This window comes from Mauremys mutica, chromosome 7, assembly GCF_020497125.1.
Source record: "Mauremys mutica isolate MM-2020 ecotype Southern chromosome 7, ASM2049712v1, whole genome shotgun sequence".
NCBI classification, from domain to species: Eukaryota; Metazoa; Chordata; order Testudines; family Geoemydidae; genus Mauremys; species Mauremys mutica.
This window is the reverse complement of record NC_059078.1, coordinates 89,678,393-89,701,531: the sequence shown is the minus strand read 5'-3', so window position 1 is coordinate 89,701,531 and position 23,139 is coordinate 89,678,393. Positions and strand designations below refer to the sequence as shown.

Sequence of the window (23,139 nt, the reverse complement as noted above, 5' to 3'; positions counted from 1 at the left end):
GTGTTTGTGGGGCTGTGTTGCCTGATTGGGATCTCTAGGTGCTACCATAATACAAATGATTTGCTGATGAACAGTCACTATTATAGGTCTCTATTGTTTATGTTAAAGTGATAATATATTTTCTCATATGTCTTAGTGTTGGGGGCTGGTTGTCTGAGATCTCATCATTACACTTTTTTCAACCATTTCCTATAGTTCCATCTTAAATGCCCTGCATTACAGTTACTTCCCTTCTACAGAGAGAAGGAGGAATTCATGCTCTCCATAAGTTAGCTAGAGAACCTCATTTAACATTGTAAAGCGCTTCCCACAATTCCCTTTAACTGCTGGCCCAAAGAATAAGGACCCAATCCAGCAAAGCTTTTTTAAATACGAGTAGTCCTTTCATGTTCTAGTGTTTTGTGGGATCAGAACTTCAGACACAAAAATTGGTCACACATTACTTTTTGTTGTCATACTTTAGACCATCAGTGAAATTCGTCCTCCAACTCAGTTTGTCCTTTCCTCTCTATCCCTTGGGTTTATTTCTTGTACTTTCCCCTGTTTCACTTTCCTGTTTCCCCTCCCCGCTTCATTTGTGTATCATCACCCCTATATTATGCTGCTTGTGCTGTTTCTTGCCAGGTGCCCCAGGATAGAATTGGTGAGATACTATGATGTTAGTGTCCCTCTGCTGCTAAGCACATGATGTATGCGAGTGCACAATTGTGATCCTCAGCTACTGCTGGCCCATTCTGGGGTGAAGGGTGTGTGCGCATGTGTGTCAGGGTGGGATGGTGTTGCCAACTCTTGAAAATGTATTATGAGTAACGTGACTTTGGTCCTTGCTATAGGCAATGATGCAAAAAGCCTTCATAAGATTTTTTTTTTTTTTTTTTGAGGTGGGGAAGCAGGTAGAAAGAGACCGACTTATGCTGTGGACTATATCCTAATGGTAAATGCACTAAACTGCAAGTCCAGAGGCCTTGAGTTCTAGTTCTAGCTCTTTTAGTGATGGCTGGTCATATTTCTATGCACTTCCTAGTGGCAACCTTTCAGAAGTGGTGTGCCGAGTCTTCATTTATTCACTCTAAATTAAGGTTTTGCGTGCCAGTAATATGTTTTAATGTTGTTAGAAGGTCTCTTTCTATAAGTCTATAATATATAACTAAACTATTGTTGTATGTAAAGTAAATACATTTTTTAAAATGTTTAAGAAGCTTCATTTAAAATGCAGAGCTCCCCGGACCGGTGGCCAGGACCCAGGCAGTGTAAGTGCCACTGAAAATCAGCTCGCATGCCACCTTTGGCATGTGTGCCATAGGTTACCTACCCCTGTCCTAGTGCTTCTGAGTTCAGGTTTCTAGCCTTATGGATTGTGTGTAAATGTTCACCAGTTTTACTGAGAGCTTGCATGAAGTCACTTCAAACAGAGCTTAGAACTAGAAACTACCAGGTCTAATATAACAGAGCCAAGCCTCTTCCAGTTAGCACAGTCTTTCAGAAGGAACATGTCAAATGAGATGTATGTATAATCCACACTAACCTGGTATGGCTCTGTTCCACCCAGCGAGACTACAGATGTTCATTGTTCTTTGCTACTGATTCCATCCTAAGAGATCTGGTTCTTTACCTCAAGTGGTAGAAGCTCATGCTTTTATATCCAGAAGTTCCAGGTTCAGTCCCTGCAGATGACCCAGTTGGAGAGTTGTTCCATTAGGCTATGCTGTGTGCAACCACTAGTCCATAATCTGCTCTTAGAGCCAAGAATAGAAACCAAGTTTCCCACTGCTGTCTGAGAAATAATTGTGTAACCTACTAGCAATGTGTGTTGTGCTCACTGCATGGTTTGGCTCACATAGAGGATAACAGCATGCTTTCCCCCACCAGTTATTCATAGGTGAAGTAAAAAGATTTGTGCTGTGGATCTGAATGTTGTGGGTTCAAACACTGTTGCTGATACATAGGGGTGAAAATAAATGTATAAAAGTTAGTGCAGTAAAATGTATTTAGAAGTCAATTTGGATGTTTCATTTTTATTATTTGTATTACTTAATGGGAGCTGTCACTTTAAGAACAAGATGCAGCTGTCTGAGTGTGAGACTAAGGCCTGGTTTACACTAAGAAGGGGGGTCGAACTAGGGTACGCAAATTCAGCTACGTGAATAGTGTAGCTGAATTCGAAGTACCCTAGTTCGACCAACTCACCCATCCAGATGCGGCGGGGTCGAACTCTGCGGCTTCCCCGTCGACTCCGCCACCGCCGTTTGCAGTGGTGGAGTACCGGAGTCGACCGCAGCGCTTCCGGAGTTCGAACTATCCCGTCTAGCGCGATAGTTCGAACTCCGGAAGCGCTGCGGTCGACTCCGGTACTCCACCACTGCAAACGGCGGTGGTGGAGTCGAACTCCGAGAAGTCGAACTCACCGCGTCGACCCGGAAGGTAAGTGTAAACCTACCCTGAGAGCAACATGTAAGAGACTTTGCCTGTGGAAGACTGCCTCTCTATGCTCTAAAAATGTCAAAACTCAGTTTAATAAATGTCTTTCCAGAAAGCAAGACTCATTCTTGAAAGTGTAATGTTAGCATTATTGGGGGACTGGATGCCTCTAGGTATTGCTGGTGAGCTACAGGGCCTTTTACCTGTAAATGATCAGTTTGAATCTTGCCCAATTTAACAGGGATTAAAAAGCATTCCCATCTAACAGATGAGTTGTAGAGTCTCAGTTCAAGCTCTCATGTCACAAAGGCACCATCACACTTTGCACTTTGAATGGTGGGAACTATTTCTTCCTATGTGTTTGTACAGTGCTGAGCAGAATGGATCTTCTTGAATCCATTAGTGAGAGCTCCTTCAGCAGGGGTTAAAATCAACTCTTGTGAATTTGTAGTCAATAAAGAGAGAGCACTGAAATTGTCATACATGCACTGGGGGTGGGCAAGGGGAATTTAAAAATCTTAAAAAAAAAAATCTCATGATTTGGGGGATCTGACTCCCTGTTTTTTTTTTAATTTTTGGGGTTAGCAATTTTGGGAGAAGCAATTTGTTTTCTCTGTTCTTTTATGTGCCCCCTGGAGCACAGAAGGATCAGGTCTGCACTTGGCACATAGTGATTCTTCATTTGAGCAGGCAAGAGGAGGAGAGAGAACCTTATGGTGCACGTGAGACTTCAATTATTTCTTCTCTGCTCCTGCCAGTGCTGCTGAGTGTGTACTTTGCATAGGACCACCATAGGCATCAACTGTTTTCTCTCCTGTGTATGGCACCTGCAGAGCAACATTCTGCAGATGCATTTATAGGTCCATAAGCCATTTCAAGGCCTCTTCTGTGACATTGTGAATATCATCCAATTCACTTTTGAATCCATAGTTGGGGCACTGCATTTTGATGTGTTCAATGTGTTCACCACAGAGGCACAAAGGGGAGTCTTTCATTTTCCACTTGTGCATCAATAGACATATCTTTGGTTTTTCATAAAATCCTAGAAATGTAGGACTGGAAGGGACTTCCAGAAGTCAAATCCAGCCCCCTGAGCTGTGGCAGGACCAAGTAAACCTAGATGATCTCTGGCAGGTATTTGTCCTAATTTGTTTTTAAAAGCTTCCAATGATGGAGACTCCAAGACCTCTCTTGGAAGTCTATTCCATGGCTTAATTATCCTTATAGTTAGAAAGTTTTTCCTAATATGTAACCTAAATCTACCTTGCTTCAGATTAAGCCCATTACTTCTTGTCCTACCTTCAGTGGATATAGAGAACAATTAATCACTGTTCTCTTTATAGCAGCCCTTAACATATTTGGAAGACTGTTATCAGATCGCCCTTCAGTCTTCTTTTCTCAAGTCTAAACATGCACAGTTTTTTCACCCTTGCATCATAGGTCAGCTTTTCTAAATCTTTTATCATTTTTGTTGCTCTTCGCTGGACTCTTTCCAATTTATTCACGTCCTTCCTAAATTGTGGTGCCAAGAATTAGACACAGTACTCCAGCTGGGGCCTCCCCGTGGCTGAGTAGAGGGGGCAATTACCTCCTGTGCCTTACATAAACATTCCTGTTAATACACCCCAGAATCATATTAGCCTTTTTTGCAGCTGCATCACATTGGCAACTCATATGCAGTTTGTGGTCCACTATAACCCCCAAATCCTTTTCAGCAGTACTGCCACCTAGCCAGTTATTCCCCATTTTGTAGTTGTACATTTGAACCACATTTCCTTAGTTTGCTTATGGAAATGTCATGCAGAACTCTGTCAAAAAACCATACTAAAATCAAGGTATATTGAGTCTACTGCTTCCCCTCCATCCATTAGGTCAGTAATCCTATCAAAGAAGGAAATTAAGTTGATATAGCATGATTTATGCCGACTATTCCTTATAATCCTGTTCTCCTCCATGTGCTTGCAAATTGCTTGCAGATGGTACAGAACTACTCAAGATAGTTAAGTCCCAGGCAGAGTGCAAAGAACTACAAAAGGATCTCTCAAAACTGGGCTACTGGGCAACAAAATGGCAGATGAAATTTAATGTTGATAAATGCAAAGTAATGCACATTGGAAAACACAATCCCAACTATACATATAAAATGGTAGGGTCTAAATTAGCTGTTACGACTCAGGAAAGAGATCTTGGATTCATTGTGGATAGTTCTCTGAAAACATTCACTCAATGTGCACCGGCTGCCATATGAGGAGAGTTTAATAAGACTAGGACTTTTCAGCTTGGAAAAAAGACAACTAAGGGGGGATATGATAGAGGTCTATAAAATCATGACCGGTGTGGAGAAGGTAAACAAAAGACAGCATTTTTCCGTCACCTCATACAAGTGCCGTAGTGCAATCTCTATTGTGAAAGTGTAACGTACAAATGTAAATATTTTTTAAAATTATATAGGTGCACTCAAAAACAAAACAATGTAAAACTTTAGAGCCTACAAGTCAACTCAGTCCTACTTCTTGTTCAGCCAATCGCTAAGATAAACAGAGAAGATGATAAAGCTCTGTTAGTCTTCTGCTAAGTCAGTTCATTTGTTTTTTCTACTAGTGAGAATCTGTTCCTTTCTCAAAGCAGTACAAGTAGCTATAGTTGCCCTTATCTATCAGAGATGTATCTTTTGACCTAGGAAAATTCTTTAATTAGACACGCTCTGCAATTGTAATTATCGGGCTCTTCTGAGCAGAGGTTTAGAGTAAAGCTGTTCGGTTTATCTCCTCTACATGGTAATAATGTGGCTGTTGTTTTTGTTCATTCAGCATAGTAATAGTCTATGATGATTTGTATTATAGTATGACAGAAAGAGTAGTTAGTGCTGGCGGTCCCTATTTTCAGTGACTCGGATGTTTAACAACAAGGAGTCCAGTGGCACCTTAAAGACTAACAGATTTATTTGGGCATAAGCTTTTGTGGGTAAAAAACCTCACTTCTTCAGATGCAACAAGATTTGCTCAAACTGCCCTTTCACCACCATTGTTATGCCACAAATAAATTAGTATTGGCATATGCAGTATTGCCAGTTACAAACATTAAAAAGAATGAACGAGGCAATCCAAAATCATGATTGGTCATAAGCTATTAGTCATGATTGGTTATAAGTCATTTAAAAACACCTTTGGGTTCTTTATTTGCCTTCTGGTCTGAGCCTTTAGGTTATGTTAAGTCAGATTTTCTGGCTTTTCACTGCAACCATGAAGGTCGGAAACTTTTATTTTAAAAATATTTTTAAATGAGCACAAAATGAACCCTGAGAGCCTCATGCAATCTTGATACCAGCAGCTGGGGTTTAGAGAGAAAATACCATGAGGCTTGTGATAAAAATGTGAGAGTTAGTTGGCAACCCCTTCAGATGAATAGCATGGAAAGCTTCAGTCCCAAAGGTGCATTTTAAAAAAAAGATAGATGTATTTAAAACAGTGAGTTAATGTGGGAAATGTTTTGCTTTAGCTCTGTCTAGCTGATGCTATTAGGCAAACTTTATACTATGCTCTTTTGTGTAAATATAACAATATATCAGTAACTGATTACTGTATGCAAGGGAGATGAGTTAGCATTTCTGTGAGTACAATAGTTCTGCAAAATTTAAGCATTTCAGATTGGCAGGCATAATTCTGCATTAACATAAGGCTCCCTCTCACCCCAAACTTTCTTGATGCAAGTCTTAAGAACATTTTATAACGATAGCCATATTTTTCACTATCTTCTGTTTGTTTTTTCACAATTCTGTCTTGTACAGCTGGAATGAAGGAGAGAGACCCAAATAAGAGGACAGAAAAATAGTAGATGGCTTTTCAACTCGTGTATCACTAATATTTTTTAGAAGAAATAACACTTGTATAACTTCTGAGTTTGCATATGTAATGGAAATAATTCCCAAGAGAGAAAGTGGGAATTTAGATTAGTGTGGGATGAAAGTGGGAATCTGAAATGAAGGCCGTCCTTCATAATGCAGGGCCATTTTATGCTGTGCATGTGAAAGATTTGCGGGATGATATGTGATGGCCATTGTTGCATTAGTATTTCCCTGAGAGTTTTCATTATGAACATTTAAAAGCTTTTTTTAAAAGGAATAAATAAAACAACATTAATCCCAAAGTAATTTACTTTCTGGCTTGTGCTTATAAATGAGCATAAAAATATAACTTGAAATCCAATGGCTAATGGAAGTACTAAATGTTATGGCAATTGCCCATAACTCTGATTTTTAGGGGATATTAGAATAGCTGCCTATGTCTTGAGCCACCTTTTACAGAACTCTGACCTAAATTAGGAAATAACAGCTGAATGTCACTGCTTGACTTCCTAATGAAGTTGCCTTCAAATCTGATGTTTGATGTCAACAGATTGAAAATCTTTGTCTACACTTCTGCCTGGTATTTGTCTTCTAGGTACTATTGAAGCTGATGTTACATAAATTGTTAGTGTTCACTGAAATAGTGTATGAAATATTCTACTGAACAAAACAAGAAGCCTTTGGAGGTAATGTTACAATACAGAATGTCCTGTCTAAGACTAAGAGGTGTACTAAAGAGGGCAGTGACTTAAAATATGTTGTCCATAGACCTCTGATAAAGAATAAACAGATTAGGTAAAGACAGAGCCTCTGAAGGCAGCAGCTGCTGAGTTTCCTGCAGCTGGAGAAAGCTCCTGGAGGTGGAGGTAGGTCTGATCTCCCCAGTGCTGGTGGGAGTGCCCCAGCTGGGGGCTCCTAGCTGCTAGTCGGGGCCAGTGATGGATTAATATATGGGCCTATGGCGCCAATGCCCAGGGCCGCCAGACAATTTGAAAAATGGGTGTCCCAGCCCTGGCAGGAGCTGTGGGGGCTGAAGCCCTGAACTCAGGCACACCAAGCCTGGGCAGAAGCTGGGAGGGGGGCAGAAGCCCCGAGCCTGGAGCCTGGGCATGAGCCGTGGGGGGCAGCAGCCCTGAGCCCTGGATGGAGCCATGGGGGGTTGAGCAGAAGTTTGGAGCTTGGGCAGGAGCTGCAGGGGGCAAAAGCCTCAAGTCCCAACTGGAGCTGCGGGGAGTGGCAGCCCCCAGCCCAGGTTTCCTGAGCCCTTGGCAGTAGCTGCAGGGGGTGGAAGCCTTGAGTTCTGGCTGGAGCCCAGGTAGGAGCCACGGGGAAGGGTTGTGGGGGCAGGAGCTACGGGAGGTGACAGCTAGTGTTCCCTCTAATTTTTCCCATGAATGTGTGGAATGAATTTTGTAATGTGCACCAATATGGAGGTGATGTGTGACTTCCATATTGGTGTACATAACAAAATTCATGTGGCGAGGGGTTCAGAGTGTGAGGGGGGCTCAGGGCTGGGGTAGAGGGTTCAAGTGTGTGTGTGGGGGGGGGGGGGATGTGAGGGCTCCAGCTGGGGGTGCAGGCTGCTCTGGGGCTACGGTGGGGAGAGAGGACTCTGCCCTCCCTCAGTTCTGTGTCCCCGCTGCAGCAGGTCCTGGGCTGGGGCCGCAGGATAGGCCCCTCTCCTCTGGCCGTGGCAGGTTGGGCTGGGGGCGGGGTGCATCTCCCCGACTGCAGTCCTGAGCATCTGCATGATGCTTAATAGGCTGCTGCATGGCCGTGCAGCTTAGAGGGAACTTAAGTGGTAGCCCCCAGCCCAGGTCCCTGAGCCTAGATGCTCCCAGCCCCAGGAGGAGCTGTGGGGTGGGGGCAACACTCAGTCCGGGTCCCTGAGCCCCGGCAAGAGCTGCAACTACTACACCGCCAGCCCCAGCAGGAGCTGAAGGGTAGGGGGCGTGCAGCAGCCTGGAGCCTGAGCGCCCAGAGCCTGGGTGGGGGTGGCGACAGCGGGCAAAAGTCTGAGTTGCAGGGGGAGGGTGGAAGCCCTGGGACTAGGGCACCCTGAGACACAGCAAGAGCTGTGGGGAGCGGCAGCCCCAAGTCCGGGAACCCCAAAGCCCAGCAAGAGCTGTGTGGGGCGGCAGCCCGGAGCCCAGCTCAGGGGCGACTGCAGCGCAGAAGTGAGGGTATACCACTCTCATTTCTGCACTGCCTGTGGAGGTGGGTCTGATTTCCTGTCATAACAGCCATGCAGGGGGAGGACAAGTCCTGTCCCTCCCCAGCCCACCTGATTTCAGAAAGATCAGATTTCAAGGGGAAGGGCTTATTTCGTGATCCGTGACATGTTTTTCACGGCCATGAAATTGGTAGGTCCCTAACTATATACTACTGTAATTTGAGGGGAAAAGTAAATACATTTAAATTAACTCTGGCTTTTGGAACAGGGATGTGTGTATGTGTGTTTTCTCAAGCATAAAGATTTGTTTGTGCAAAGTGGTCCCAACATTACTAAACTGTGAGCTGCTGGTAATGATAAAGCTGTAGTGCAGGTCTATAGGAGTGTATTGCTGCTTGCCCTGTAAAACGCTAATTGTATCTGTAGGCACTACTTTGTATTAACTGCTATTGGTCTTGATCTTGAGCAGGTCAGTAAACATTTGTGAAAGGTGGTAATAAGAGTATGTTAAAAGCTAAGAAGAAGGAATGAAGTTGCTTTAAGAAATTGAGCTTCTTCAACAGGAGGTTTTCTCCTTGAAAATATGATAAAGGCTTTCCATATTCTGAATTTTATAATGCATTAATCTATATGGAGAGATTTCATAGGAGTGTGAATTAGATCAGTAAGGATTTTTCTTCACTAAAAGACACAACACTTTTATCCTGTAGCATTTCTCCTTTGTAATTCAGACTTGCTTTTTGTGAGCTTGCACAGTGCAAAAGTCATTTTTATTTTAAATGTTTCTATTTTTGTGATTCTATCTCCTGTAGAGGGTGTCTTGTTCTCAGATGCAATCCTTGCAGTTTATCGATTTTACTATTTTAATAGCATTTAAATCGGCAGCTCAATTTTCCATTTTTCTCTGCACAACTATTTCTATGCAGGGCAGTGAAGTACACGTATTTTAAAAGACATACTTCAGATTGTGTAATGTTTTAGTTAGAGCAGAGTCTGAGCGTTGAGCTCCAGGCTAGATAACCCTCTCCTCCCCAGTCATTTAAAAAATGTAACAAAGAGCCTTCTGGCTTTTTCAGTAACGTAAAATTTATATTCGTTTTTAGCTTGCCTTCTAAGATTGTTTCTTAGGCAGAATGGATTGTATTAACTTGCAGTGCTTATTTCTGTGCCCTATTTCCATTTGTAACACTATGATACTTGAAGAAAAATAAACAAATGTTTTCACTTAATATATGAAATGTTTTGGAGAACTTAGAGGTGTAAAAACTGCTGTAAGAAGAACCAACTAGACAGCTGAGTCATGATTGCAAAGTGTGTCAGCTGGGCTTGTGCAAATTAGAAGTATCTGCAATTAGGAGAACCACTCATTAAGTAATGTAGCCATAGCTCTCTGAAAGAGAGAGTTTGTTTCAAAACAAATTATCATAAAAGATTTGCGGTAATATGCTGGTTTTGCATGATTTATTTGTTTCTGTTAAAAACTAAGGGTGCATCTAGTTGGAGCCTGCTTCTAGAGGCCTGCCTATTGTACGAAATTGACTAGTGAGTGAAACAGGTTCCCAACAAACAGTCCCCATGAACTGGTAAAACTGCTAGGGTAGAAAGGACAAAAGTTTCTCAGTCAGCATTTCCATTACATTGTTGGAAACTTGTTCCACTGGGGTTTGTTTAATGGCGATCACGATGGAGCTCTTATCCTGATTGAGGACGCTGGGTGCTACCTCAACATACATATAAAAGAGTAATAGTATGGCAACTTTCAACACTGATTCAGGGGGACTGTTGCTGACATCCCTTGTCAGATGCAGGACAGTTGCCTAGTGTAGGTGAGTCCTTGGAAAGGGGAAGTGTCTCATGTTGCACTGCAGTGACACCTTTGCTTGGCTCAGGTGTGTCATTGATAAGTTCCGAAGGGAGCTCTGTCATCTTTCCTTTGTCGGAGTGATAGTCTTGCAAATTGGTGGACTGAAATAAGGATGAGATGTGAAATTTTTTGGCTTGGAGAATACCTAGTTGGAAGAAGGAGGAAAGTAATGAAAAATTGAATTGCTTTTGTACTGCAGCACTTGCTGCTCTATTTGCAATAGTAATTTGTTTCCCTTACTTGATAGGATGTTTCGCCTTCGATTTCTTGCTGCTGTGGCAGGCTTAGAGGCTGTTTCCCGATGTTACCATGGAATGGCACATCCCACCAGAAGCAGGCAAAGACTTATGATGGCAGCTTTCATAGGAACAACTGCAGCAACAGCGAGTGCTGGACTCCTATGGAAGAGGTAAGTGCTCTCAGGAGTCATTCTTGAACAGAACTTCAACCTTCTGCTGCTTTGGTTCCCCAGAGAAATTAATGTGGAGTGAATTTTACCTTGATCATAGGAGCAACAGTAGACTATGCAAGGCAGCATCACTGCCTTGAGTTCCATTATGTGGAAGGGAGCAGCTATTGAGTGGACCCCATATCCAGGCATGCATCTGGACCCCATATCCTACATGCAATAGAATTAGGCTCCGAGGGTGTTTGGTAGATGAGCAGGAGCTTGACTAGATTCTGTGGTTACATGGATCTACTGGGCACAACCCCTTTGAGGTTTCTAAGAGTTGTCACCCTTATTCTAGCTACAGAAGGGCTGTTGAGCTCTCATGACTTGCCCACTAACTGGGAAGCAGATTATGTATTCTGGCACAAAGTCTAACTAATACAGTACAGACCCATTTATCTGCGGATGTCGGGAGTCAAGCTGTCATGACCGCGTGTTAACGGACTGCGGGTTAAGAAGGCCATGCTGAAATATCTTAAGATATCTATATATACATGTATAATTATCTAGGATTACATACGTATTCACAGCGTCCCAAATACTGCAGGCCTATCTGTTAACAGCTCTTTGCAAGAATATAAATTCAAATGTGTAATCTAATAAAAACATTATTGCTACTACATAGGGGTGAAAGTAACTGAGGACATTTACCGGTATGGGGGCGTGGCTCTGGCCCCCGGAAGGGGCGGGGCCTCGGGCAGAAGGGGTAGGGCTAAGGGTCAGCATCCCCCAGCCAGCCCTTCCATGCCGCCTGGTTTGCGCCGCCTGGGGTTTCCATGGTGATTTAAAGGGCCCAGGGCCCTTTTAAATTGCTGACCCCAGGGAAGCTGCTCCCTTCCCCCCCCCCCCGCCCATTGGCTAAGGAGGGCAAAAGGGGCAGGGACCTTAAAGTGCTGCAGGGTCCTTTGCCACGGCAGCATTTTAACATTGCTGCATCCCTCCCCACTCCTCCTCCTGTTGGCGGCCCAGCGCTGCCGTGGCAAAGGCGTCCTTAAAGTGCACTTTAATGTCCCTGCCCTTTTTGCCTCCCACGTCGGTGGCCCTGTTGCCCCTCCCCCCTGCTCCCTTCCCATCAGTGGTAAAGACGTACAACACGTTTCCACTCCGCGCTTACTGTCGATTTCTATGTTAGTGAGCAAATCTGTAGCGCTACATAGGAAGCTGCTGTACCGCATGTTAACGAGTCTCACGTGTTAAATAGGTAGCACTGGGAGGCATGGCGCTACTGCGCGTTAAGTGGATTCGCGTGTAAACGGGTCTGTGCTGTATATGGTGCTTTCACCTCTTAGAAAGCCTAGTCGGATGTAGTCTTGTTTCATAAAATATGAACTTTAGGCATAAATAAAAAGCCCACTTGCTGCTTAATGCTGAGAGATTTGTGTACCCTCTTGCACCATGTTACCTTTCATTTGAGGAGTATTAGCTGAAAATGTATAGTGCAAACTGCAGCTGTAGCATTAAATACTCCTCTCTATTCATGATTCAGATGAGGCACTAAGTTACTTTGTGACCAGTGTAAGACACCATGAAATTACATTTTCACAATAGTGAACAGTGTGTAGAAATACTCAGGGTGGCACTAAGTTAGCCTCAATTGACTCTGGTTATGTCCCATGCTCTAAACCAGGGGTAGGCAACCTATGGCACATGTGCCGAAGGTGGCACACGAGCTAATTTTTAGTGGCACTCACGCTGTCCAGGTCCTGGCCACCGCTCTGGGGGGCTCTGCATTTTAATTTAATTTTAAATGAAGCTTCTTAAACATTTTAAAAACCTTATTTACTTTACACACAACAATAGTTAAGTTATATATTATAGACTTAGAGAGAGAGACCTTCTAAAAACATTAAAATGTATTACTGGCACGTGAAACCTTAAATCAGAGTGAATAAATGAAGACTCGGCACAGCACTGCTGAAAGGTTGCCAACCCCTGCTCTAAACAAAGCAAACAGTAAATGTCCGTCAGCTTCCAGTTGAATTAAATGTGAAAGCTGTGGGAAGCCACTGTTATCGTTGTATGCTCAGTTCTCACTACAGTGCAAATACCATAATTAGTCCAAAGGTGATAGCATTATTGAGAACATATCTTATTTTCATTTCTAATATTTAGGTATTATTTTATGATGATCTTATTTCCAACACAGTAGGTACACTTGCCTCTTACTTGGAATTATGGCAAGCTGTGAGAAGCAGTGATGTAATGTCTCATAGTTGTTGTATACTATTTTCTGTTTTCGCCAAGGGAGCCTACTTAACATAAACAGAAAAAGTTGTTCATTATTTTTGCCATTCCTATAATTGGTAAGACTTAAGCTCCTTGCTAAAAGGTGTCATCAAGAACCTGGAGGAAAGCACCAGAATCCAGTACAGTCTTTTCTGATGATACCTGTTACAATTAATCTGCGTTTATATAGTGCCTTTCAATTTGAAGGACCCCAGAACACTTTACAGACGTTATAAAATCTTGCAGCCTGCAGTGAGGTGGAATGCTGCAGCCATTCTGTGCCAATAACAAAGATGACTGTACTGTTACATATCTCCTTTTTGGGTAGGGAAGTGAATAATCTCACCAATTTCAAAACTACAGTGAGAATATTTTAGGTGCACATAATGTAATTACCTAAATTAGGTTTTGGCTAGGACACTGAAGTTCACATCTCTGCTCTTTTGTGGAAATGCCATAAAAATAACCAAGCTGTCAAGTATTAAATTTTATATCTCATTGGAAGAATGGCACTTGCAGCAGCACACAGAGAGCTGACAAAATCGCAAACATGAGTGGTTTGGTAGCATACGGGCAACAGTGCAGTCTGGGGCCCAGGATTCCCTGAGTTCTAATAATCCCAGATATGCTGCTAATTTCTTTGATTTTTTTCTTCCTCTTTCTATTTCTTAACTAGCACAGATAAGTTAATGTTTGTAAAGTCCTTTCACTGTAAAGTGTTAGGTAACAGACATATATTCTGTACAGGAGTTTATTGATGCACTGTATAATTAGATATATGCTCATGGCATTCATATAGGGTAGGCTTGTAACTCAATGAGTGGAGAAAAATTGTACTAGTTAACCTTTGAGGATAGGACAGGAAGCAAGGGGCTTAATTTGCAGCAATGGAGGTTTAGGATGGACATTAGGAAAAGCTTCCTAACTGTCAGGGTGGTTAAGCACTGGAATAAATTGCCTAGGGAGGTTGTGGAATCTCCATCATTGGAGGGTAAGGGCAGATTAGAAAATCACCTGTCAGGGATGGTCTAAATAATACTCATTCCTGCCTTGAGTGTAGGGGACTGGACTAGGAGACTTCTCGAGGTCCCTTCCAGTCCTATGATTCTGTGATTCTACGTAATTATGTACTTGGCTGTTTAACCCAAGAAATCACATTACCATCACAATGACAAGTTGTTTTGGTGTAGAAAATAGTTTATACTGATGCTACAAAATATTAAATAGACTGTTTCAAATAAAAACATTTTAACCTTGTGTTTTTAAAAAGAAATAAATGAAAGAAAAGAAACCCTACAATGTAATAAAAACGTTTTTTCAGTTGGTGACAAATCCCTATGGTATTAATCTTATTGATCATTTTCACTTGAACCACTTCACAGTTACGGTTCTTGCTGGTGGCTTGGCAAGTTCAAGAAGTGAGTTCAGTTGAATATATTTGAACACAAATAGATTTAATGACATGTTGTGTTATGCATACCACTGAATATCATACAGTAAGTATATTAGAACTGCTCATAAATTATTATATAAATAAGATGTTTAGCTGAAGGAATCAACAACCTTACAGATGGAGGTGGTATAGCAGAAGTATGGTTGAGAGCTTGAGAAAGATGTGGACACACAGTGTCCAGAGAACAACTCAAAGGATAAAAAGTTTAGATAACATGACCTATGAGGAAACTTTAAACATGCCTAGTTGGGAAGCGGCACGGGTCGCAGGGATGTGCTGGCTGCCGCTTTACGCAGATCTCATTGGCTGGGAACGGCGAACTGCGGCCACTGGGAGCTGTGGGTGGCTGTGCCTGCAGATGGTCAATGTAAACAAATATCAGCGGCTCACCAGTGGATTACCCTGTTGGGCCACATGTAGCCCACGGGCCACAAGTTGCCAACCACTGGGTTAGACAAACACCTGTCAGAGATGGTCCTGGCTCTGGATAGTGGGATTGATGAGATTTACCTTTTGAGGGCCCTTCCAGCCTTAAATTTCTATAATTCTATATATAATGCATGCAGTGAGACTATTTTACAGTGGAAATTTTTCCCATAGAAGAATTTCACTCAAAGCAATGTTTCACTGTAGCAATTGCAGTTTGTACATTACAGTGCATTGAAACAATTTAGGACTTGCATTCATTTATATCCAAACTTACTTTTTCACAAATGGTATACATATAAATACATATTCAATTAATGAAGCAAATCAAGATTATGTAAGATTTAAGGGAACACCCTCCAAGCTGGGAACAGTAGTTGTTTTTAAAGTGCTTCGTTGCATAAACTGTTCTGTTAAGGCAGTTAGCCTTTTGTAGAGATGATCTAATACAATGCTTGTTTTCCTTCAATTAGTTAAGTAAATATACTTTCATTGTTATATGAAACCTTGCTGTGCTGCAAAGCTGAAGACTCCAGGGGGGTTCCGGATCTTTCTTTTATCATACCATCAAAGGCAGCATGCTTCTTTGTTATGTGACACTAATAAAGAGTGTGTGGCTTCTAATATTCTGATTAACCTTGAATGATCTATGCTTGAGGCCGTGGCACTTCATCATGAACTAAATGAGATCCCCATTGTGATCCCTGTCAGCAAAATGTCAACTGTAAGGCCTTTCTTTAAAAAAAGATGGCTATTTTTTTATTACAGCACACAGTATAGAATATGTAAATTGTAATATCCTGAAAGGTTTTTTTAGAGCTCAGTCTGCTTCCTCCATAATCATAAAGATTTATTTAGTCTCCTAGAAAAATGAAAAGCTATTTAAAGGTGTATCAGTACTTGGTGGTACTGCCATGTCGGAGTATTCAGGTCTGGTAGCGACTGAAGGAAGATCTTATGCATATCAGCCCTTTGGAAAGTTGGGGATGTTGAAGGTGGCGTTTTCAGTTATTGAGAAAGGGCAACAGTGGAGAAAAGGAGGGTATCTGACCTGCAACACTTTCTAGAATTTGAAAGTAGCTTTGCGACATTCCATCTTTGGAGATAGCTTTTGCTGACTATGGGAATTATTCCATGTTTATGGGAGGCATGTGTTGTATAGGAAATAGTTGTGCTATAATTGGGATAAGGAAGTGAATGCAATCATTTCAGAATCCCCCACCCAACTGCCTTCTTATGTTGAATTACAGAATATGTGGGAAATGCAAGCAAATCCTTTTGGAATGTTGTTTTGCTCAGTAGGTAAGGGATTACTCATACCTTGGGGGCCTGGACAACCTCCTCCCCCATCAAAAATATAAAGGACAAAATAAAAGCTATACAAAGAGATAATTAGAGATCAGGTATTTTAATGCGTTGCCAAGTACGCCAAGGCTTTAATTTTTTTCCCCCAAGGAACTGAAAAAATTAACACAAACTAGATAGAAGTAATCAAAGAGAAATGGCTGTTGATCGTATCTCTGAATCCTGTGTGGGTTTTTCCTATAGTAATTCTACTGGCTCTTTAGGAAAATCATAGTTCTTAAATATATCATAAGGGCAGAGTAGCCTCACATTTGTTAAAAATAATTGCCTTAAACTACTAATTATTAATCTAATGTGTTTATATCTGTATCTAAGCTGTAGCCACAATATTTTTCAAATGTCACTTTCCTAGTCAATTGGCTAACTTGTCAGATGATTCACACATGGCAATGGGGAGAAAGAAATACTTAAAAAGGCCAAATCATAAAAATAGAATGAGAGATTTGTGAAAAGCTGGACTAGTATCTATGCTACCTATTAATTTTTACAGTGAAGGTTTGGCAGATATTATATTTTTCTGTATATGACATAAATTGGTGATTACGTCATTAATATTGACGTTTCATTAGGCATCTTCGTACAGAGGAAGTGATGGAATTCAGGGCTTGAAAAAAATCATTCACTGTATTACTAATGAATGGAAAACTATCTTGGTGGATAGGGTGAGACTCTATTTCCCCCTCCCCCCCCCCCCCCCGAATTTAAACTTGCCTTTAAAAACAAACATTTCTAGTCCTTATGGTTTCAAACAACTTTAATGTAGGCTGCTGGCTGTCTCCAAAAGCCCAGGAAGAACTAGTGCCTTATCCAAAAATCTGTGTAGGTCCTTCCTTCAGGGCACAGTTGGAAGAATAAAAAATTAGATTCCCTAAGGAAGTCCAAAACAAAGCTATTCCCCTGACCAAAGCAGGCTGCAGAGGCCCAAAGGCCTTTCCCCTTGCATCACTCCCCGCTGCTCCAGGGCCAGGCAGCCCCGTCCTTCCTCTTCAACAGAGCCCTTTTGACCTGTCATGCTATCTGGAGTGGCTCACAAGCATGAATGCCAACTTCAGGGTAGACTGTCAAGAAGCTAGGCAGAGACCTCCAAATGGTTGTATGTTCTATAATTAGATTTCACCAATCCAGTAACAAGTGCGAACTCCTAAAACACTGTAACAGTCTTTCCACAGAGTCCTAGGCAGTCCAATGTGGACTTAGTGATGGTTGCTATACACCAAAAATCGCAACAGTATTCAGATTACTCCCAGTCCCAAAGGACCAGCCACTTACCCCAGTCAATTTGGATCTTAGTTCTCACACCAAAGATAATACTTGTAGCCAAAGATAATACTTGTAGTAAACTGTCTAAGGATTTATTAAGAAAATAAATGAGTTATTACAAGGTTAAAGCAGGCAAGCATATATACACAGATGAGTTAATCAGTATTCCAAAAGGTGACAGAGTTGTAGAAATCTGTCAACTCTTAATGGGTATGTCTATACTACGGGATTATACCGATTTTACACAAACCGTTTTTTTAAAACAGATTGTATAAAGTCGAGTGCACGCGGCCACACTAAGCACATTAATTCGGCGGTGTACGTCCATGTACCGAGGCTGGTGTCGATTTCCGGAGCGTTGCACTGTGGGTAGCTATCCCATAGCTATCCCATGGTTCCCTCAGTCTCCCCTGCCCTTGGAATTCTGGGTTGAGATCCCAGTGCTTGATGGGGCAAAAAACATTGTCGCGGGTGGTTCTGGGTACAGCCTCACCCCTCCCTCCGTGAAAGCAGCAGACAACCATTTCGCTCCTTTTTTCCTGGGTGAACTGTGCAGATGCCATAGCACGGCAAGCATAGACCCTGCTGAGCTCAAGACAGCAATCATGGACGTTGTAAACACCTCGCGCATTATCATGCAGTCTATGCTGAACCAGGAGAGGACAGCTCTTCCTGCCCCACTCTCGGCTCTGAATCTTTTTGGGGAGCACGTGAGACTTTCCTCCCCCCCCCCCCCTCGCCCCTACTTCGCTCTCAGGAAGCATCGTAGCCTGGTAGCTTACCCTGCTTTGTTGTAGAATAAGGAAAACTCTTATTCTCGGAAACATGTCGACAGGAGAAAACTTTGAGGCTCAGTTTGAAAAAATCGATGTGATGTTAAGGGACCCCAAATCTGAAGTGAACTGTGACTGCTTACTGGTAAGTAGCGTGTGCGTGGAGATCCGTCTGCGCCCTGTTTCTGTGAATCTACTACCCTGTAGGACCAAATTCTACATGCCTTGCTTAATCGCGTCACTTAACTCCTACTTACGTTGTTTACCAGGGATGTGTGCTGTAGTGTGTGCGTGAATCTGTGAACTATGAGAGACACTTCAATGGCACTGAAGAATCTTTCTATTCTTCACGCCTCCACCTTAGATTTCCTATACATGTCTTGTGCTAGTTCTTCTTCGAGTGATTGCTCCTATGCATTCCATTTAGGTGTGCGCGCCGCGCGTGCACGGCTCTCCGGAACATTTTTACCCTAGCAACTCCGGCGGGCCGGCTGGGCGCCCCCTGGAGTGGCGCCGCTATGGCGCTGGATATATACCCCAGCCGGCCCGTCCGCTCCTCAGTTCCTTCTTCCCGCCCGTGACGGCCAGTAGGAACAGTGGAGTGCTCCCTTACCTCCACAGCCCTAGCGTTCTCCATAGCTCTAGTGTACATAGTTATTAGTAGTTAGTTAAGTTAGTTGTAGTTGTAAATATAGTTGTATAGTGTAATATAGTAGGGAATTAGAGGGGTTAGCCCTCTTCTTCCGCTCCCGGTGCGGGCTTATGCCCGGGGCACCGGGATTCAAGCCCTGCGCGGCTTGCCAGCGGCACATGCCGGTGAGTGACCCGCACGACTCCTGCCTCCGCTGCCTCGGGGAGTCGCACAGGACTGACAAGTGCCCGATCTGCGTGGCCTTCAAACCCCGAACGAGGAAGGAGCGGGACTCTCGCCTCAAACAGCTGCTGATGGAGGCTTCGCTCCAGCCTCCGGCGCCAACTCCACTGGCGCCGAAGCCTTCCTCGGCGAGCAGCGCACCGGCAGTACCAAGCCGCTCCGGTGCCGAGGCCCCTCGACAACCGGCACCGAAGTCCCGGCACCGCTCCCTCTCCCCAGGAAGGAAGCATAAGGGCCGCAAAGCAGCCGCAGAGACCGTTAGCCCAACCGCCTCCGACAAAAACGGTTCAGGCTGAGGCAGTGCACAGGCAGTGCACCGTGCCGTCGACTCCGGCGCCGCAAGGGCCGTCGAGTCCGGCACCCCCCAGCTCCCCGGTACCCACCGAGGAGGAGCTGCGGATCCCGTCCACGCCTGAGGCGTTTGCGACGGCGAGGGAGCTGATCGAGCTCGCGGAAGCTCCGAGCCTCCGGCCCCCGGCACCGCCGGTGCGGGCACTCAAGTCAATGGGCAAACCGCTGATGATGCGACCCCCTTCCCCGGACGAGCGAGACGGTCGGCGCTCCAGGATTCGGTCTCAATCCCGGTCCCACTCTCGGAGACGGTCGCCGCCGCGCCGGTCCCGATCCGAAAGACGGTCAACATTGCGTCGCCGCTCCCCGTCTCGGCACCGGTCGCAGTCCCGGCACCGCTCTCAATCGCGGTACCGGTCGCACTCCCGGCAACGGTCCCGGTCCCGGTCACCGGCACCGCAAGAGGTCCGGTTCCAAGGATCGCTTTCGGCACCGAGACTCCCGGAGCCACTCACGACGACGCCGCTCGCGCTCGAGGTCAAGCTCCAGGCGCCGCCGGTCGACCTCCCGGCGCCGTCGGTCGAGTTCCCAGTACCACGCCACGCGCAGGTCCCGCTCCCCGATTAGGTCATGCGATGACCAGCACCGACCTTCGGCACTGGCAAGACACTTGACGCCGGCATCGGTCGTCCGCTCGGGGATCGCCACAGCTCCTCCCTGGCCTTGTCGTGAGCCCTCCGTTGCTTCCCCTGAGGGCAGTGCAGTGGACTTCAGGGCAGAGTCTCTTGGACAGGACCATGGACCCCAACGGTGGGGATTTTGGGTTCCCTGGGCCCAACACGAACAAGGGCCTCCCCTTCCACCGAGGCAGGCGGGTACGGAGCGTTCGGTGCCGGAGGCCACAGTCAGCAGGCCCCCCCCGTCTCCAACGGGAAAGACCACCTCGCCTCAAGGCCCGGCGTTGGGGCAGGAGGCAGTGGCAGCTGATCGCCCAAGGGCAGAGCAGACATCGGATGAGGTACTGCCAGGCCACTCCTCGTCATCCTCACCTGACGAGGCGGTGGCGGGGGCATCACCATCCGAACCCCCGCCTATTGACCTGAAAGCACACCAGGACCTTCTCCGACGTGTAGCGAAGGCCATTAACCTGCCCATTGAGGAGGTCCAAGAAGTCGATGACCCAGTCACCGATGTTGTGGGAGCGGAGGCCCCCGTGAGAGTGGCACTACCATTTATCCACACGATACAGCGGAATAATGCTACCATCTGGCAGTCGCCCTCCTCAGTCCCCCCCACGGCGCGAGGGGTGGAGAGGAAATATTCCGTCCCGCCCAAGGGGTACGAATATTTATACGTGCACCCAACCCCGGACTCTCTGGTGGTCCAATCGGTGAACGACCGGGAGAGGCACGGGCAGCCGGCCGCTGCGCCAAAATCTAGGGAGTCGCGGCGCATGGACCTCTTGGGGCGAAAAATCTATTCAGCGGGTGGCCTTCAGCTCCGCATAGCGAACCAAATGGCGCTCCTTTCCCGGTACACCTTTAACATCTTGGGGTGCCTGGGTAAATTTTCGGAGCTGACCCCACAGGACTCCCGCCGGGAATTCTCGGCGCTCCTGGACGAGGGCAAGACGGCCTCCCGGACCCTAATTCGGGCAGCCTTGGACTCCGCTGACTCAGGAGCCAGAACTATGGCTTCCGGAATAACCATGCGGCGCATTGCGTGGCTGCAATCCTCCACCTTGCCGCCGGAGGTGCAATACACCCTCCAGGACCTCCCATTCGATACACAGGGTCTCTTCTCTGAAAAGACGGACTCGAGAATTCAGACCCTGAAGGATGGGAGGATTGCTATCCGGACTCTGGGCATGCACACGCCGGCCACCCAGAGACGGCCGTTCCGGCAGCAGCCCTACCGGCCCTTCACCCAGGCCCGGTCTAGGCCATTTAACAATCGCTGGACGGCCCCCTACCACCGCAGGCCGTCGGGGGGTAGGCATAACCAGACCCAGGGCCCCTCCAAGGCCCCTCAAGGCCCGAAACCGGCCTTTTGATGGGACGCCCGAGGACGGCCCACCACTCTCCCCCCAGGATCCATCCCTATTATTTTCAAATCGCCTTTCCCGCTTCCTCCAGGTGTGGTGCTCCATAACATCGGACAGCTGGGTCCTCAACACCGTCCAGCACGGCTACCGCCTGCAGTTTTTCGCCCCCTCCCTCCCACCCACCTTCCCCGTCCCTCTTCAGGGACCCCTCTCACGAGCAAGTCCTCTTACAGGAGGTCGAGACTCTGTTGAGCGTGGGTGCTATAGAGGAGGTGCCTCGCAGCAGGCGGGGCAGGGGATTCTATTCCAGATACTTTCTCATCCCCAAGGCGAAAGGAGGCCTTCGTCCCATCTTAGACCTCCGGGAGCTCAACAGACACCTGTGCAAGCTCAGGTTTCGTATGGTGACCTTGGGGACCATTATTCCTTCCTTGGATCCGGGAGACTGGTTTGCCGCCCTCGACATGAAGGATGCATACTTTCATGTGGCAATTTACCCCCCCCACAGACGCTACCTGCGCTTCGTGGTCAACGACGCTCACTACCAGTTTGCGGTACTACCCTTCGGCCTTTCCACTGCACCGAGAGTGTTCACCAAGTGTATGGCGGTCGTGGCCGCAGCCCTCCGCCGTCGTCGAATTCATGTGTACCCATATCTCGATGACTGGCTGATTCGCGGTCGCTCCCAAGAGCTGGTAGCGGCTCAGGTGACCGAAATCCTGCAGCTGTTCCGTTCACTAGGCCTGCTTATCAATGCCGAGAAGTCCAGCTTAATTCCAGCACAAAGGGTGGAGTTCATAGGAGCGGTCCTCGACTCCAATTTAGCCAGAGCCTGCCTCCCTCGCCCTCGGCACGAGACGATGGCCTCGCTCATACGGGCACTGCAGGCCTTCCCTACAACCACGGTGCGCTCCTGCCTGCGCCTACTGGGTCACATGGCAGCGTGCACGTTTGTGACCGCGCACGCAAGGCTGCGACTTCGCCCGTTCCAAATGTGGCTGGCATCGGTGTACCGCCCCCATCGCGACCCCATAGACATGGTGGTGACGGTTACAAAGCCCACTCTCCAGACGCTCACCTGGTGGCTGGATCCGGAGATTGTCTGCGCAGGGGTCCCGTTCCGCCCTCCTCGCCCGTCTGTCACCCTGACCACAGACGCCTCGGCGCTGGGATGGGGTGCTCACATAGGGGACCTGCATACCCAGGGTCTCTGGTCAGCACAGGAGCTCTCCCTCCACATCAACTTCCGGGAGCTGAGAGCGATCCGCTTGGCGTGTCTCGCCTTTCGGGCCCACCTCCAGGACCGCTGTGTAGCGGTGTACACAGACAACACCACAGCAATGTTCTATGTCAACAAGCAGGGCGGAGCCCGGTCCTCCCCGCTTTGCAAGGAGGCGCTGCTCCTCTGGGATCTTTGCGTGATCCACTCGATTCGCCTAGAAGCGTTTTTTCTGCCAGGGGTACAGAACACGTTGGCCGACCATCTCAGCAGGTCTTTCGCCTCCCACGAGTGGTCTCTTCGCCCAGATGTGGCTTACACAATCTTCCATAGGTGGGGGTTTCCCCAGATAGACCTGTTTGCCTCCAGGGCCAACAGGAAGTGCCACAGGTTCTGCTCGTACCAGGGTCAAGCTCCGGGCTCCCTCTCAGACGCGTTCCTCCTGGCGTGGACGGATC

The 23,139-nt window shown here is 46.2% G+C and overlaps 1 protein-coding gene across 4 annotated transcripts in view; it reads left to right on the top strand.

Moving 5' to 3' along the window:
* Nucleotides 1-23,139, top strand: part of MICU1 (mitochondrial calcium uptake 1) — a 248,343-nt gene that overhangs the window by 25,520 nt on the left and 199,684 nt on the right. For all 4 annotated transcript variants that reach the window (XM_045025877.1, XM_045025876.1, XM_045025878.1 and 1 more), the window contains exon 2: nucleotides 10,547-10,708. In XM_045025877.1, the coding sequence (XP_044881812.1) occupies nucleotides 10,547-10,708 (162 nt within the window). The remainder of the gene's footprint in view (nucleotides 1-10,546; nucleotides 10,709-23,139) is intronic.